Below are 18,651 nucleotides of genomic sequence, written 5' to 3' on the forward strand. Positions count from 1 at the left end.
TATAATAGATAATAAAACTCATGTATACCTTGAGCTAACGCTGCGGCCATCATCGTCAGTAACAGCAAAGTCATTTGAGTTTTGAACATCATTTTACGTCTTGTTTCACTGAGAGAGATAAATACATTAAAAATCTGAATTAGCTGTTGTCCTTTTGCCTCCTGTACATGTGAAATGACGCAAAATTGGCTTCGGCCTACCTGAGTCCGTGGGTAAGATCCTAACACTGTAACGATTCTAATAAGAAGAACTAACTGCGATGGATAGTAGTCTTTTTGCTGCGCCCTTTTATAGTCCGCACAATTTGGCTCCAGCTTGATGGTTCACTTTAATTTGCAGACTCAATTATTAATTTTGATTATATTGCACAAGATGGCTCTTTCCTTTGAGAAGTACCTTCGTGCTTCACGTGCGTTTTACTTGCTGAAAGACGAGGTTCTGTCAATTTAGACTGTGGATGAATTGATTAAGGTTGTGATCATATATGAAATATTTCTATCAGTACCGGTTCTCTGGTGCTTATGCTGCACAAAATATTGCTAACATTAAAAAAGGCTGAAATACTCAGTGCCTATAGTAGTAGTTTGTACTTAATGCGGTTCTCTTTTATGTGCTTATTCATCAATCCACAGAATCTTGAGCTCTTGTCTTACAGTTTTATACTTTGATTCGACAACGTTACTCGGAAATAGCTGTATGTAAAGTACAAAACATCATATATGTAAAATGAATTTAACTAAGAAGGCGATTTAAAGACAAAAATCTTAAATTTATTTTTGGATCCTGAAAGCTAACTTTGTTTCTTAAATTCATCTAGTTCCGTTTGCAAATGTAAATTGAGATCATGCAAGGGTGAAGTAAAAACACCAAGAGCAAACGTGGAAGCCAACGGGTTTTATCGCTCCATCTCTTGAACAACATGAAAGTCTCACACAGGTCAATTCAACCATCTTTATTCATAGAAAAGAAAAAAATAAGAAAAAAAAAATAATTAGGAAAAAAAATGAATTTCATCTAACTTGCAGTTTTGCAAGCCTTACACAGCTGTTACCTCAAACACTTAAAAGGCAGTAATTTATCGCACGCAATGATAGGTTTTAGCACAATTATATGAATTATGAGCGAGTCCTACTGGGGACAGAATTTGGTTTGTACAATATTACAGAGTTATTCCACACAGAGGTAACCCAGCCGCGCTTTGTTACTTAAGGCAGCGTTTTCTCTGTGAGCGCGAAAATTAACAGACAATATGCAAGCGACTAGTCCGACAAGTTGTTCAGTTTATTCGAAAGAGTTTTCAGTGAAAACGACCAAACTCAGAGCTATCTGTATACGAGAGCTCCGGCCCTTTCATTGTTACAAAAAAAAATTTCCCCTATAAGCTCCGCCTTCTATTTGTTATTAGTGTAGCTTATTTCAGGAAATTTAGTTCGGTTGGATTTTTTTTGTGCATGCTAATTTACGTTTAATGCAGCGAAGCAGTTAATTTCCGTCACGTCACGAAAACATCCTGTATTTTTTTCACAAAACACCCTGTAGCCTCTCTCTGATAACGATTTAAATTGACAATTTAACGGTTTGTTGCACACAGTCGCTGAAATGCGACACTGATATTATGAAATCTTTCGCGCGAAAATTTTCAGAGTCCAAGGTGCACTTCCAGGATTGGGAAGTGCGCCCTTATTGGACTACGCTAATTACCCTTCGTTTCAGCAGACGTCTCGCTGGGGAGGAAAGATTGCCTGACAAACCAAAAGAGCGTCTGCAAGGGAGGCTACGGTGTAGGTTGCTATCACGAGAATCCCCGTATTTCTTGGATCAAACACTCTGACCTCATTTCTCAATTTTCATAATATAATATTATCCTTTCAGCTTAGATAACCTAACTAACCATTAATTTATTATCCTTGGCAGGTTGCTTGCTTTCTTTTTGGATAGGGGTTGTTGATTCAGTTACATTGACATCAATGGCACACAGTTATTCCTCGAAATGCAGTGTGTATTTCCGCTTTTCTCTGTGTATTTATGATAGATTTAAGCCACTTCAATACAAAGCTAGCACTTTAAACGATGCTCTTTAATGAGGTATTGTTGAAAACGACTAAGCGGTCTTTTAAAGTAACCGTTTGTAAAGCTTATCAAAAGATCACTCCCCTTGAAAAAATCGTTTAGGCTGCTACTCAGGGTAATCAGGCAGTTTAAGACAGTGCCTGTCGATAGTAACGAGAGTAAAAACCGACGGTAATTAACCCATCTCTATTTGAACTACACTCTGTTTTGTTTATAAGAAAGATTAACCAAAATTTTAAGAACGTATTAAGAACATTCCTCAAGCTGAGAGTCGATTAAGAACATTTTTGTTTTGCCAATCTGTATACAAGATCGAGATAACAAATGTATTTTGTGTAACATTAACAATGGTGACACACAGCAGGCAATGCACTTTCATAGGTTTCCTGGTCACGTGCGCATTGATTTCTGAAATACATGTAGTGTATCCCATGTAATTTAAGAACATCTTAAGAACGTTTTCAGCCTCAAATTGCAAAATTAAAAAATTTAAGAACGTTCAGCCTCAGCTCCAAAATTAGACGTTCTTATAAAAAAGACAGAGTGTAATTAAAAACAAACCTGTAAAAGGTTTTTTTTACAGCTAAAAATCCAAACAAATCAAACTGTGTTAGCTGACACACATTTGTCTTCAGTAAAAGGCCATAAATTGATGTGAGAATGCAGAGAGCAAAACTTTTAATTATTTTCCTACAATGTTTTCTTTGGATGCCCTGAGTTGTCTAACAAATACTGTTTTACCTCTACAATATTACTTTTCCCCCACTTAGCCAAATCCATTAACCGTTAACATTTGTTTTTCAATGTTATTTCTTATATCACTTGAACAATAAATATTTGGCCCAAGGTCGAAAAACACGAACGTTACAGGCGTAGAATTTCACATGCGACGGTCGTTGTCGGATTATTTATTGAATGCGGACAGTTTTACTTTCTTGCGAAACTGATATGCCTTTGTTTGTCCGCTCCTCGCCAAAACAGTTTGGAAAACTTTGTTGACCAGTCACGCTGGCTGGACCCTGGACTCTGGTCACGTGCGCCGGTCACACCATTAAATACCTCCATCCGTCCGTCTATACTCTAATTACAAGCTACACTACACCAATCAAAGCGCAATTTTAACATTGTTCATTGCGTAATGTATTTGTATTGTATTGTATTGTATTGTATTGTATCGTATTGTATTGTCTGTTTTTTTGTTGTTGTTGTTGTTTTTTTCTTGGTGTGTGTGTGTTTGTGTCCTTTTCGCTGTTGCTGTTGACCATATTATTGTTCCATTACCAGTCTGTACCATAAGCATTGAACAAACACAGTCTAGCTTGAGATCATTTTATTAGTCATATCTATACAAGTATTTAAGTTAAAGAAAACTATAGCACTACTAAACGTTTTCACCGTGTATTGCTATATAGATTAACATGACGTTAACCGCTGCAGGTTTAGCAGGTACTACAACAAGTGTACTTCTCTCCGTATTCATTGTTTGGATCTTCTAAGCAAGCGTCGTCCAACGTTTTCACATGGAAAGGGAACGTTTCATCGCAACTATTCATGCACAGACGTGTTACAAACCCCTCATAATCTGGAGGGAGCTTGAGAGAATCTGGAAAGGGGTATGACTGTTTACAATTATTATTTCCCGGACCTGAAGTTAAAAAGAAAAAAAAAAAGAATTATCGAACAGACAGGCAATTTAAAAGAGTACAACTTTATACACTCCATTGTTATATAAATTTGGTGGTTTTCTCAGGATGGAGTACTTTTTCAATAAGCTTTGAAAAAGATTTGTTTTGAGTACTCCTTTTCGGGGGGGAAGGGGGGGGGGGGGGGGGCGTGAAAGCCAGAATTTCGGTTACTCGTTAAGTCGTAGCTGCCATGTTGGATTTATAACATTTTTAGGGAGTTGGGGGAAAAGGGGGCGTTCCCTTCCCCCTCCTTTCTCTCTCAATTTTCTTTTTCCCCACTGCCCACCACGTTGGGCGCTGAGTGACTTTCAACTCTCACCAATCTTACTCTGCTTTTAAATCTCAAAATGGCGGCTATTGCGCTGACCCAATACGCCAGCATTGCAGGCTAGAGTACTCCTCTCTAGTCTTACTAACCCTTCAGGGGGTTGCAATCGTCGAAATACTCGTTAGGATTTGTGTTAACAGTATAAGTGTTACCAAATATCATTAGCTCCTTTTACAAATTTAAAACAAAAAAATGTGATTTCATAGACTTAATATAAGGTTACTAAAAGAAGGCTCGGAAGTGTTATATTCCATAGATGGAGAAAAATATAATAAAATGATCGTTAAGTAATTTTTTCGTTGTACTTTCATAAAATGAATATCATCACAACGTCTAGTTGCAAATGTGCGCACGGAATTATTCAAATTAAAAGGGAATCAAGACTTAAGGGTCCAGAATAGGGTCCTTTCACGAGAAATATTAAAATTCAGCTTGAATGGAAGGCATAGAGGACACAAACAACATAATTGTTTATACAGTTTTCTTTGTTTTTGTCTTCAATGCCTCATTACGAAGCTGAATATCAATATGTCGAAAGAACCTATAGTTCAGCACTTTCGCGTCAAAAATGGCTAAAATGTCACCCCCGTTGAGCTGCCATACTTACAGCTGTATGTAGCTTGTACGAAAGGAGAAGCGGGGTCTGTAGGAGCCAGAAGTCTGATATTTAATCGTATGATGCGAGTGACCACCCAGATTTTGGTGCTTGGTCTGATTCAAATGTGGCATCTCTCTCAAGTCAAATACCCTTAAGTTAAAGATAAGCATTCTGTCCATTCCTGTTAGGTCATCATCTTTCAAAGTAAAGTGAACGGCTTGTTAATTTTGGGCTTACTGGATTCACTGATTTACTTAAATTTGGTCACTTTTACTTTAACTTAACATTTGATACAACTACCAAATAAATGCTTACTGTGCTTGCAAGAAGTGCAACATTTGTAGTTGGCTCCCTCTTCGCTGTTTGCATCATTCTGACAGGTGCTGTCCAAACGTCCAACGTGGAATGGGAAATTTTCATTGCAGTTATCCTTGATGCACTTACGTATGGTCTTGGTTTTGTCAGACTTCGGGATGGGTCTTGCAAAATGACAGCTGTGCTGGCGGGCCATTACGTCATGCTCTGTAGACAAGGAATATAAACAAAATACTGTTTACACTTTAGAAAATAAAAGGATGTTTATCAAGTGCATCAAGTGCATGTGACCATAGTTAATGGAGGGACTGGTTAGGAAATCAGTCTTGCCATAAAAACAGTGGTGCTGCAATTTATGTTCGAAGGGCCGCGACCCTGCACAATCCTTTGTTTTAACGTTCACAGCGCAGTTGAATATCTTAACAAAAACGTTTCGATTGGTCAGTTGCTCCAACACATTCCGAATTCTATTGTTGTTTGTGCAGGGTCAAATAAATTTATTAGGCCAAAAAGGCAAACAAAATTAAAACATATAACAAAGAAGTTTGTCAGGTTTCATAACCATTGCCTTTAATTAACTATGATGTGACACACTGACTGAATTAAATGGGATTCAGAGAATCTCACCTAGGACAGACGCAAAGAGCGACCCCCTTTAAACCGAGTAAATAAAAGATCAGACTGTTTTTTATTGTTTTGTGGTTGATACTTCATGCGATGTTATTTTTTTGCATTGCCGTCATCTTAGATCGCCATCTTGGAGTTTCTACATATTAAAATCCTCATAGCGGGGAAGAGATCCAACAATTAACTCTTAAACTATATCGAGCATCAACCTCATATATCGAAACCAGGTTATAGTGCATCGGTTGGAGGTTAGTGCTCACGCTGTCATCCTGGTCCCCATTTCTCTTTACCTGAAATAAAATACAACTCAAAGTTACCTTGCATGATGCACAGGATGGCCGCAATCACAAGGAAGAGAACCAAGATACCAGTGCGAGCTGCCATTATATTCTCGTTCAACTGAAAGGAAAGAACGAAAATTAACTTAGCAAATTTTAACATTAGCTTGTAGACGTGTGTACGAAGCAACATATTTCACAAATATTCCTATTGGTGTTTTAGCGATATACAACACAATTAAAAAAGTAACTATATATAGGCAAAAACACTGGGTAATAAGTTAAATTATTCAACGTATCGTGACGTATTCAACATAGGCGAAACTCCCCAGAATGTTCAGGAAAACGAAGCCGGCGTCTTCCAAAAAATGCATTTTTGTCGGGGTTTTTTTTTTGGCATATAACGCTTCGTTGTTTTATTTCCCCATTACAGATCATGTAATGGTACTCTAGAGAGTTGTCTCTCTTAGAATTGGTTATATTCACGCTGGCGTGCATTCTTTATTTCTAAAAAGACAAAGGATCGATTTTCCCGAGAATTTCACGTGGTTTGTGACGGACAATCAGCCTATAGAGCGGATAAGGTGTAGTAACCAAGGAGACTCGATAGAATATTTAGGTGGCCGCGTGTTGAACCAACACATGCCATGTCCTCCGTTCAACGCAATGAAAGTGAATTCAAAATGCACGGTAAAGTCACGCGATTTGGGAAAAATTATTTTGATGATTTTGGTGGTGACCACCTGGATTTTTTTACTTCTGCGCAGCTGTTAGTATGCGATTCGGCTAAAACAGAAAGCTTGGGGGGAAAAACTTATTGAGTGAAATTTTCGTTTACTATGGGAAAAAAAGCACCTTCTTTAAGAAACATGCCCACCACTGGACGTCTTTTCTTCATATAGCTAGAGAAGTTGAAAAAGAAAGCAATCTTTAAAGAAAAAGACTAAGTAAAAAAAGGAGGTTACCAACTTAGTTTTTAGGATAATTAATTTTACAAAAGCTGAAATAAAGAGGCAGCAGTCATTATTATAGTGTGTTTCTCGACATACGCACGGTCGTGCGTCCATCAGATGACGTGTGCAAATCGGATAAACTTGGGTTTCCGTTGCTTAGTTTTAGTTTTATACAAATTCATTCAAAGAAGCAAATTTTCATTGAAATCTCAGATGAAACGTTCTCGTTTAAATCATATCATTGGGTCGTGGTTTTAACCAGTCAATAAAATCCTTTTTCTTTGTACAGTGCACTACTTTGTTGTCACTGTTTTATAAAAACAAAACAAAAGAAAAACAAAATGAAACGAAACAAAATAATAATAATAAAAAGATTGATTCATGCTTTTGAACCGATTCTTAAACAGTACCGGGCGGAAATGCGAGCGCACATCGTTCAACGAATTAGCGAAAATCGCTCTTTACTTTAAAGCGGGCAGGAAGAAAGAAAGAATAAAGTCTTTTGTGTTTTAGGGCGCAAAAAGCTGCAATGGTATTTTATCGAGAGAGAAAAGTGATGCTCGTTTCATTAACTTGCATCATGCAAAAAACGGCCCGCCAGTCCCAATAAAGAGTTGTCTTCGTAGTCCACCCCTTGCTCGTTTAGTTCGGATATTAATTGCAGCGGTGGATGAAAAACAATTGAAATAAGCAGCAGTTTACTGTGCTGTAAGACACACTTAAGAATATGGGGGGAAATTCTAAAGTTTGGCTATTCAGATCAAACCTGTTGAGTAGTACAACACTTCTGTTTCTTGTGAAAATGTTTGTTATGCTGCACAAAGGGTGTTCCAGTTTTGAATCTGGGGTTGAAGACGTTTGTCGTTTTGTGATCATTAGGCTGAACGTTATTATATATATGCTCTATGTACCGCGGCGCTTCAGTAGCTGGATATCATGTTATAAACATACAGTTACCTGGGTTGACTTGTTCTTTGCGTCTACAATCAAAACGTGAGTCGAAATGCACTGCAGTGATCGTACACAAGGCAAGACTGAGCTGTTTTGCAATTATACCACTAAAATTTAAAAAAATATGAATACAACTTACAGTAAGTTAAACCATGAACAGCTGTTGGGGAAATAACAACAATTTGTGCAAAAAAAAAAAAATGAATGAATAAAAGCACAACATTTAGCTGTCTTAAAATCTTAAAAGAACTTACGAAGCCGATATGTTGATCTAACTTAGTCGGCTCATTGTATCGTCTTCATTTTATAAAATTTTGACGGTGAACTCTCATTTTTGCTATGTTGATATATTGTAATTAAATTCCAATTGGAAAAAATTCTTTACAACAATCTACTCTGCATGGTGGCCATCTTGACAAAGCATGCAACAAACATGGGGCTTTTTGTTTGCCTCCTACGATCATTTGGATTTTATGGTGCATGCGACAGTCAGAAAAGTTAATTAATTTTTTTTTGGTGCATAATAGGAAATAGCTCTAAATTTTCTCTATTAGAAATTAGTACTAAGCAAAGTCATTACGAAGATTGTTTAAGCTAAAAAAGAAATTAATAACTACTATCTATCGTATTCCGATCAGACGAAAAAGAGAAATTAGTCAATGCGAAAGATCGTCCGTTTCTTGTTAAACGTTAAAATACTTAAACATCAATCCTGTTCATTTTGTATTCAATTTTACTTCGCGCCAAAGACGCACCTTTTAACGTGTGCGAGGTCTAAGTTCAAGCTTTTGTCGTACTGGTTTGAAAAATGACACACGACAAGTTCTTGTCCAACCGAAGAAGTTTGAAAGTTAGGAATTTGAAATTATAATGTTATGTTTTTCCTCTTCTTTGTGAGCTATTGACAAAAATGGTTTAAGGATTGGTTCGAGTTTAAATATAGATAAATAATATAGAGGCTGGAAGCTAATTGTAATGTTCTCTGGCGTCAATAAGAAGCTGAGTAGACGCGCCACAAAAAGCTAAACAGACGGCCGGCTAAGAGGTGCTTCGGCACCTGCATTTAGTAACAACTCTAACTACGGAGGATTAGGTCACGCAACCACGCAACATTCAACTTTCGAAAAGTAGTTTTAATTTCTTTTTGCAAAACTTCACAAAAGTCACTTTAAAGTGCTATAGTGGCATCTGTAAAAATTCGAAGCAATATTTGTTGATTTTATCACCTCGAGGACTAAACAGATGCTGGCGTTTGCGTGCTTGTATGTCTGGTTCTTAGCTCGTAAAAAACAAAGACAGTTTTGAATTTCTTATACTGGCTATTAATATGACAATTTAAAATGAAGATTTATGGTTTATACGTAGTTTGCAAGATCAATTTCTTTTATATTTTTATTGCTAAAAACGCATCAACAGACTGAAAAATTATATATTATGTACAGAAGAAAAGATGTATCCAAAGTGTAGTATAATAATTATTATTCGGAAGCACTAGTTATATCAATACACACGACCAACAAAATTACTAAAATATGTAGCAAAATTAGCAGATTTTTGCCGGCGTCCATTACATATTGCCCAACTTTTAGTACACGAAATTATATTACAAGAACATAGATTTTTGCTTTTGCGCTCTTTCACTACTGATACTTGGGGAGCAAGGGTGGGGCAGCGGTGAGCACTCGCCCTCCCTCGTCCTTGCTCCGATGGTTTTTTCTCCTGGTACTCCAGTTTCCTCCCCGGGGTTTCCTCCCTCCATAAAAACCAACATTCTCAAATTCCGTTTCAACCTGAAAACGGTAGATGAAAGAGTCACTCTATAGAAACCATTGAAATACCCATTTATTTTTATTCTCGGTCATTGTATATATGAGAATCTAAGAAACATTAAATTAGAGTTTTTCAAACGTTTTCCAGCACAATTTTAGAAAGTTGTGCTAGTTAGGTAACTGAGTGCTGCTGCTGAAGACATATTACAAGAAAAGAAAATGTTGGATTTCCCTAATCATCTGCTATGCAAGACAACAATGAAAATAACAATAAGGTATAAGGAGCATCTCACTAAGTCTCAGACGAAAAAAACGAACCGTTGTGTTCACAACAGTACAAACTGGAGCAGCAACTTAGGAGGTTTTTTTTCCTATTTTCTTTGTTTTTACAACGAGGAGTAGCTTTTTTCTTTAGCCTATGCGTTCTTTGCATAATTTCAAAGGACAGGAAGCCGTTAAAGTAATACTCAGTCGACGACTTAGATAGTGGAATGTAGTCGGATAAAGGATGGAAAAAATAGCTTTAAAGCAATTGATCGTTGTTTTCCCAACGCGAAGAAAAATAACATGTAAATAACATCATAAAACATCACTCGAGGTGCAGACTTTCTAGGGAGTGTTCTCAACAACGTTTATGTGAATTTACTTTGTATTCTATATTTGTACTGAAGTATTTCCAATCTACCGGATTTCTCGTATTTATAATTAATGGCGTTCGCGAAAGTTTTGTGAAAAAAAGGTGTAAACCATTTTATTTCCCATTCGTGTGGGACATTCTCTATTTGCCAAACTGTTGTGTTCTCCGTTATATAACTCTCTCTTTTTTTTAGGTTGACTCAAAAGAATACAGTATACAGTAACATAGAGTGGAATTGAAGGAAACGTTTCGGTTGAGCCAGTCTTGCGAAATCTATTGGCATTTCCCCACGCATACTTTAATTTATAGTTTTAATTTCCAATCCAGTTAATAAAATCGAAATCAAATTCAAGAAGCCCTGTTCCCGCCTATTTAACTCAGTAAAGCTGTAACATACAACTCACGGACAGTTATTGTTGCCATTAGCAACATTTACGTGAATAATAAATTTAACTAATTATGTACAAAAATAGATAGCTACACAGATGAGTAAATGTATTAGATTTTTATCCTTGCCTGGAAAATTTTCAGCCTTGAACTGGCGTTAATTTTCGAGAATTTACAGGATAAAAATCCTCCATTCCTCCATTCCATTATTATTCTATCCTACCCTCTCTGACCAATCACGAGAGTCATAAATTTAATTAACCATCAACCAATCAAAATTCGGAACAAATAGACTGTAAATGGCGGTAAGTGCGGACCTAAAAAGGCATACAAAGGAAAAAAACAATTATTGTTACTTTTTTAATATTAGCTTAGAAACTGATACGCGTTATGTTAGTTCATCAAACGGGGTAGTGATAAAAATCCGAAGGAAAAACGAGATTACTTCCGGCAGTCAAATGGATTTGAAAGCGTTGCAAGTTGTAAACCGGCGGTGTTTTGATTCGCTCATAAGTTGATGTGCTTTATTTTCTGCCTGGTGAAAACTGAACAAACAAAAAACAGTAGATTGTTTTGTCGGCAATCAAACAAAAAAAAAAGTCATTTTTAATAAATCGGAAATTGGCACTATTTTGTTTTCCGTTTCTTTCTTTTAGTTCCGTCGAATCGATGGGTTATTTTTATTGTATCTTTGCAATAAAGGAATTCTGTTCCCCATTAAGATGTTCTAAAAAAATAATAATTTGTACTCTTGTTACCTTATTTATTTAGCAGCGATGAAGCTGGTGGATTTAAATTTTTAATTAACTTTCAAATTTTATAGAACTTGATTCATTTTAACTCGACCTTAATCTGACCAGTCAAAAAAACGTAAATTTAAACGTAATTTGCTTATCCACGGGGCATCAAAGAGCTCTCCTCCGAGAAACTCGATTCAAAGGTGTCCGTGCCTTCTGAGTTAGTTAGTTAACAGTAAATTACTTAGTAAACAGAAGTTTCCTGTGTTTCAGATTATAATGTTGCAAAACGTTGTTCTAGCCGTATATAGTCTTTTGAGTAACCTGACTCAAATGAATGCAGCGGAGTAGCACTGATAATTAATGTCTGATTCTGTAGCATAAATCCAAAATTGATAACAGCACGTAAAAGTTGTAACCCCTTTTCATTATTCTGCAGAAATTAAGTTGTCTGTGGGCTAGAAAGTAAAACCATTCCGAAACGAAAGCTATACAATACAATGCAATACGAAATTTTATGAACATTCCCCAAAGGAATCTTGTATTGTCATGTGTTACTTTTCTGATAATCTACAAGTTGTTTTTATCTTTCAGTTACTGTCCATGTATGAAATCCCAATAAATGTACCAGCACATTTTCCTGCGATACTCCTCAATTTCTTTTCAATATTGTAAAACGTTATAACACTCGAATTTGTCGAAGGAGTTATAAAGTGACGACCATTAAAACGAAAAGCAGTTTTTTTTTCTTAACACGACATTTATCAATGTGATAATTTCTTTTGTACATAAACAGATGTGGCTGTTTAACGTTTACTTTCTTACATCCTGGCAATCGCATGATGTATTTGCGTAGCAGACAAAAGAGAGACACAGAAACAAAGGTAGAAAATGTTTATTCCTTAAAAGGTGGATGTCAAAAGTTTAACAACACCTTTTAAAAGAGAACCACACAGCTGCAGATGTTAAATTAACCAAGATACTACGATATCTTTTCAAACAATATCTTGATTATACTTTTGTTTCCAACGAAGCGAAATAGGTTCTTGATTAAACTCCTATGAACGCAGCGGTTTCTTTTTAACATCTAAAATGAATTCCACAAATTCATCGCAATTCGAGCTGAGGTATCTCACCAGAATCTTCCTGCGAATGAATATCGCATCGGGAATTTTCCTCTTCTTAATGAGTGCTGTAACCGCCGTTGGAAATGGTCTTTTACTGCTTGCGATCTGGAAGGACCCTTTTAAAACTTTTCGAACGCCAACCTCGTTTTTTGTTGTCGGCTTAGCCGCAGCAGATTTTCTCACTGGACTCGCCGTGTGTCCGATGCACGCATTGCAGGATGTCTCTCTCTACCTCGTTGTGAAAAACAAAGATGTGTCTATGATTCCGTTGTTTCAAAAGGCTGGAGAAGCTTCTCATCACATCTCAGTGGTTACGATGAACAGCTCGTACATTATTCTGTTGCTTTTTACTTGTTGCCAGTTCACAGCCATTCGTTTTCCGCACAAGCACAGAGTTTTTGTAACAAGGAGGAGAGTTGTATTGAGTGTGGCCTTAACTTGGAGTTACTTTACAGTGTTCGCTATAATTTCGGCGACGGGAGTTGCGCAAACTGTGGTCTTGAAAATCGACTTGTACTTTCACACAACTGGCTCGATGCTACTTTTGATGATGGCATATCTTTGTCTGTACAGGGCATTCAAAAAACAGAAGAGACGAATGCATTCGATGAAGGCAAATAGTTTGGGAGGGCAGTTTCGCCGTCGAAGAAAAAACCAAAGAGAAAAGCAATTTACGTTTGTGAACCTTTCACTTCTAACATTTGTTATTGTTTGCACCCTACCCACAACTGTCATTTACTACTTGCATTTTTATTGGAAAGATAAAACCAAACTACAGTATGTTAAGTTCGATATTGCAACTTTATTATCCAGTAATGTGCTATTTGTCAAGTTTGCTGTTGATCCTCTTGTATACGCTTGGAGACTTGCCCAGTACAGAAGAGCATTGAAGTCTCTGCTTTTCTGCCGACGAAAAAGGGTTCATGACGAAGAGCTGTTTTCTCAGACGCAGATGAAACAGGTAGCCAGAGAGTGAGGCGGGGAATTTGAAAATGAGACGTTTCGTTTTGAATAACTCTCCCTGAACGTTAGCCGGGTCTTTTTCACTGAGGACCCGCATTCCATTATTAACACCGGACATGCACAGTTGCAAAACAGCAAAAACATAAGCCAAAGAAAGAAAAACGACAAAAAAAAAACAAACAAACAAATAAACAAACAAAAACACACACACAAAAAAGGAAGAAACATCAACAACAATAACGACAACAAAACAGCAGAAATCCTTATTGGCGTTTTTCCTATTAGCTGGGATTTTAAATCGTCTGGGTTTTATGGATTTGAGATTGAACGAATACATTTAATTTGCCTTGCGACTGTACTCTGATAACGCACAGATGACGTCAAGAGTTGGTAAGAACAATGAAGTTTACCCTACTGGCTGCAGACGAGTAGCGTAATTGATGTTCTTACCGCGTTTTGATGTTCTCTGTACGTCATCACGGTACAAACGCATGGCAAAATGAAATATTAGTGAACATCAAGTTCACAGAGCCAAATCAAAGCAAATTTCTATAGACCACGGCACGTATGAAATTGTGATTCTCTAAATAAGAGTGTAATCTGCAACACTTTTACAAACAATATTTTCAAAACTAACCCTTATTCCAGTAGAAATTTTTTACCCCAAAATATTACGGCATGACAATGTCTTCAATGTGATTTGTGATCGATTACCCGCCATTTCCGAATTTCTATCGTGGAGATATTCGGACAAATATTTCTTCGTTTTTCATTTCACTGCAATGTTCCATCTTTTAAAACCTGTTTGAGTTCACTTGTAGTTTTCGTTGTCGGATTTTCCATCGGACAGTTTTAATTTCCTGCGAAAATTTCGCCTGTGTTTGTTCGCTGTTCGATCACAAAAACAGTTTGCAAAAACTTTGTGGACCAGACACTGGACTCAGATGATCACGTACGCTGATCACAACACCATTCGTGCGTCAGTTCTCCAATCGCAAACTCCTCTAGACCGATGAAAACTCGAATTTTAACTATTCATTATATAAACACTATTACCAAAATCGTTAGTGTAAAATACCCGGACTTTGGCCATCCATGAAGCGTCCATAAAAGTACAATAGATTGACAGAGCGCGCGATGAAAAGTTTCGCGAGGCCCAGATATTGAATGCACACCTAAAGCTGGTATTAACAAATTAGAAACATGGCACACTCACGTACGCAAATGACCAGAATGGAACATGTGAACAGCTGATGTGATGTTGACTTCACCCTGTAGTTGATGGAATGAATGTAGCCCAATTCACTTACAAATTGTCGAGTTCGGTAATTTTTGGATTACAATGTAGGTGTAGGGCACAAGCTGTCACGCATATATAATAGCTTAGAATCCCATATCGATCCAGAGAAGGCATGCTTCACGAAAGAAATTAAGTAAGTAAGTTATTTTCTGAGAGTACTAGGCACATGACGGTTATAAGAGGCAAAGTGGTTAGCATCCTTTACTCTTCAGTTGAATATGTAGGTCGCTAAAAGTTCCCCGAAATTTTGAGCTGCTTTGCCGGTTCAAACATGACCCCACTAGTCGTATTTCTTACTCGTAACACTATTTTTTGTCCCTCTAAAACCGAAATTTTAAATAAAAAATTAATAAATAAAACAAAGAAAAAGCATCAAACGTATAAAACAGAAATAAACCAAATTAATACAAAACGACATCACAAAAGATTTTCCTTTAATTGTCCTGTCATTTGAGGTAGGAAAATTCAAGTTTTATCATAATTAAATTACTATATACCAAGCAATCGATTCTTTCCATATCGGTATTTCCCGGAGACTATTGTATTGGGTTATATTCCCCCGGAATTTTTGAGCCCTATTTGTAAGGTAAGATGCAAAGAATGGTATCATCATTTCGGCTGATTATTTATTAGATGGAATAAAACAAAGTTCCTGGAAAATGAAGAGTTAAAGCCAACTCAATCGCTACAGTATAGTCTCCTGCGCAGCCGATCTTAGTGTCGTTGTGGCGGCCATCGCTACAGAGCACAAATTTATTTTGCTAGTGTCCGAGCTATTGTAGCAACAATATGTGGAAACTTTTTGTACTCAACTCACACGATAGACGATTCTGCGATTGGTAGAACGTTAGCACTGTTTTGGCGAGGGAAGTTATAGGCATTTCAGTCAAAATAAATATTTCTGCGTTGATCATTCACTTATTGATTCTTTCTTCCGCAGTTCAAATGAATGAATTTTCACATATTCACTTTCAAAGCCAACTCTATCATTATAAGTAAAATTAGAGCTGTAACCAGGATAAGACATATTGGATTAAAAAGCGTCCTCTGGTTAAAAAGATTAAAAACATAAGCTTTCGGCTATCAGTCTGTAGCCTTTAAGGAATGATAAATGTGGCGCGTAAACGGAAATATATACGAAAAGGGTGCTACAATTTGAGAATAAAAAAAGAAGTGTGAAAAAAGCTAAAAGATAAAAATGGAAATGAGGACAAATTACAATGAAAAGGAGTATTGCCTAGGCAACGGTTTTGAGTTGTTGTCCGCGTCGACAATTTTTGCTGTGTCCCAGGATTCGAGTGTTTTAAGAACGCGGTAATCGCCTTTGTCTATGACACAATCATTATAGAAAGCAAGTATATTTTGCTAGTGTGCAAGCTATTGTAGCAATAATATGCGAGGAAGCGTTTTCTACTCTACTGACACGATGGACGATTCTGCGATTGGTAAGATTAGCACTGTTTTGACGAGGGAAGCAAGCACTTGATCAAAGTATATCTAACTTGAATAATTTATAAGCATTTCGCTTATAAAACACTTACGTTTCTTTTGGTTTAGTGTCTTTTCTTTTGACTCACTCGTGTACTGAACCTCTTAAAGGGACACAGTCACCTGGTGCACATGCGCATTAGATACCATTTCTTAGCTGATTTGCATATCACACTTCCTCCGCAAGTCTCGCACTGAGAAGCGCATCCTTTGAAAAATCTAGACAAACCTTGTCGAGTTAAAGTGTTTGCCAGTCAAAATTATTATAGTGATTATAGACCTACTGTCATATTAGAACACTCATTTTCTTGATACCATGGAAAATTTACTGATGGACTCGTCCAGGGAAAGCCAAACGTCAACGAATACCTGCGAAGTCGAAGAATCATTCAATTGTTTATTTCGGTATCCGGTCGTGTGAAAAATTATCTTAGCTGTTTCTACGTTTCACAGTGTTTGCATAAGAAGCAAATTGAGTTCAAATATTGGAGAATATGTCAATTTTAAAACGTAGCGAATCGCCTGAACTGCAGTGTAGCGAAACGACTTTGCAGCGAGACTACCGGTAAGCTTTATTTCTGCTTTCAATCATATATTTTGCGTTTATAATTTCGTTTCTACAACTTCTCCGTTATCTAAATTTAGGAACCAAACCCATGTCATTACAAGAACGGTTTCTCGACCCGTAGAAAACAAGGCTAAAGTTTTCCTTGTCGAGGAGATAATCGACTGTGTACCGAAGCTTGTCCTCGTCTGAGCTCCAAACCAAGCAGCTATGACGCGAAGTTCGAATCGTTTACGAAGATTCCCTCCGTACGAACCTTCCGCCAGGTTGAGAAAATGCGATTTTCCAAATATATATAATGGAGATTTGTTCTCCAATGTTTTTGGTTGATTTCTCTGGTTATATTGGTCAACGCAGGCGATTTCTTCCGCCCGGCGCCTTCACGTTTCCCACCTCTTCTTTTCATGTTCCGTTGGAGACGCGATCCATACTGTTTTTAACCAAATATGATAAAATAATACCATAGGATGAGCAAAAGCATACTCATAAACAGGTTTCCAGTAAAAGATTGAAAATCCAATAAAACACTGGGAAGATTGAAGCGGATTTCTAGATGTATTCGACGCGTACTTTTGATTTCGGGTTGAGGTGGACGTTTTTCAAAATTGACAAAACTAGCGTCCAGGTCAGCGCGGTCACAAAGGTGACTGTGTCCCTTTAATGGTTCTCCAACTAGCAGTTGCCCCTTTTATTTTCTCTGCACCTGTAGTTTGCATATGTGATAGTTGATACTCATCTTATCTTCTAACCTTAATTCTAACTATTTAAGTGAAAATCCATTTTGAGAGTGACATTTATCACTGATGTAAATAATAGTTTTCATTGTCCCTTGTTCAGTGTTCCTTCAATGGAAATTGCAACTAGTTAAATTTAAAGCTACGTGGATTTACTTTTAACAACTTTATCTTTATCTAATCATTTTTTAGATAAATTAAATTTATAAGGCAGCGTCGTTTGCAGTCTTTCGACCCACCGTCAAAGAAAAAATTAAGTAGCACTGCAACGGAGAGTTTTCTGTATTTTGACCAAAGCTACTCAAACATCTAATAAAGAACCTTTTCTCTATAACATGAAATTGCTCCTACAGCATATATAATTACCTCTGAAAAATAAATGGTTATACCCCCCCCCCCCCCAAATTTTCTTTTTTGATACCAAGAGCACTTGCTAAGTATTGATTTCTCCGCATACTTTTAAACTGGGCAAAAATATCCCTGTATTAGTAGGCACCATCCATAGGAAACCCCAGTTTCTCAAGATGCGCAGAACGTATGCGTAGTAACAAAAGTAGGCACCGTCGTTAAGCAGGCGAATAGATAGAAATACATTGTATAGTTAGATAATCAGGAAGGCGTAACTGTCCAGTCGAGCATTGTTCATATCAGTCTAGTCGAAATGTTTTGGAGACTAAGTTGTATCGCTGGCAACGCCTTATTTTCAATGAGAGCGAATAAATAATTTTTCATTTCTTTTATGAAATATGGTAGATCCCCGCTATCTCGAACTCATAAAGGGAAGAAAAAAAAAGATCCAATTAGCGAGGATTGTGTTAAATTTCAATTATCTCAATGTTAATAATTATTAAACTATGGGGGTTTTATCATTTACTTTGTTGGAAAATATGTTTGTTTTATAAGGGCCTTTTGAAAACAATGTTTACTTAGGAAATTTTTGACAAAATTTTAAGGTACTGAAAACCAATCGCTAAGATCTAGAACGCAACCATACAATCATATTATCAATAGAATAGAGATCAAAAATCTCGACACGTCAATCAGCTATGGTCTGCCATTGTGAGCTTTACTGTCCGACGTTTTTAAATAGTATTCGAGTTATCGAGGTAAATTTGAGCCAATGGAAAGTAAGTAGGGTC

At 36.9% G+C, this 18,651-nt stretch overlaps 1 protein-coding gene and 1 long non-coding RNA gene across 2 annotated transcripts in view; one reads left to right on the forward strand and one right to left on the reverse strand.

The window, feature by feature from the left end:
- LOC146463362 (uncharacterized) overlaps positions 1–18,651 on the forward strand; it is a 403,676-nt gene that overhangs the window by 95,322 nt on the left and 289,703 nt on the right. The gene's annotated exons all lie outside the window — the stretch shown is intronic.
- Positions 3,390–7,786, reverse strand: LOC146463365 (uncharacterized). Its single transcript, XM_085084503.1, has 4 exons — positions 7,621–7,786; positions 5,941–6,022; positions 4,997–5,203; positions 3,390–3,715 (listed from the first exon to the last, which is right to left on the reverse strand). The coding sequence occupies exons 2-4, from the start codon at positions 6,005–6,007 to the stop codon at positions 3,510–3,512; spliced, it is 480 nt and encodes a 159-aa protein (XP_084940629.1). The 5' UTR covers positions 6,008–6,022; positions 7,621–7,786; the 3' UTR covers positions 3,390–3,509.

The sequence above is a fragment of the Pavona decussata genome, unplaced genomic scaffold (genome assembly GCF_977016875.1).
Source record: "Pavona decussata unplaced genomic scaffold, jaPavDecu1.1 SCAFFOLD_178, whole genome shotgun sequence".
Taxonomy (NCBI): domain Eukaryota; kingdom Metazoa; phylum Cnidaria; class Anthozoa; order Scleractinia; family Agariciidae; genus Pavona; species Pavona decussata.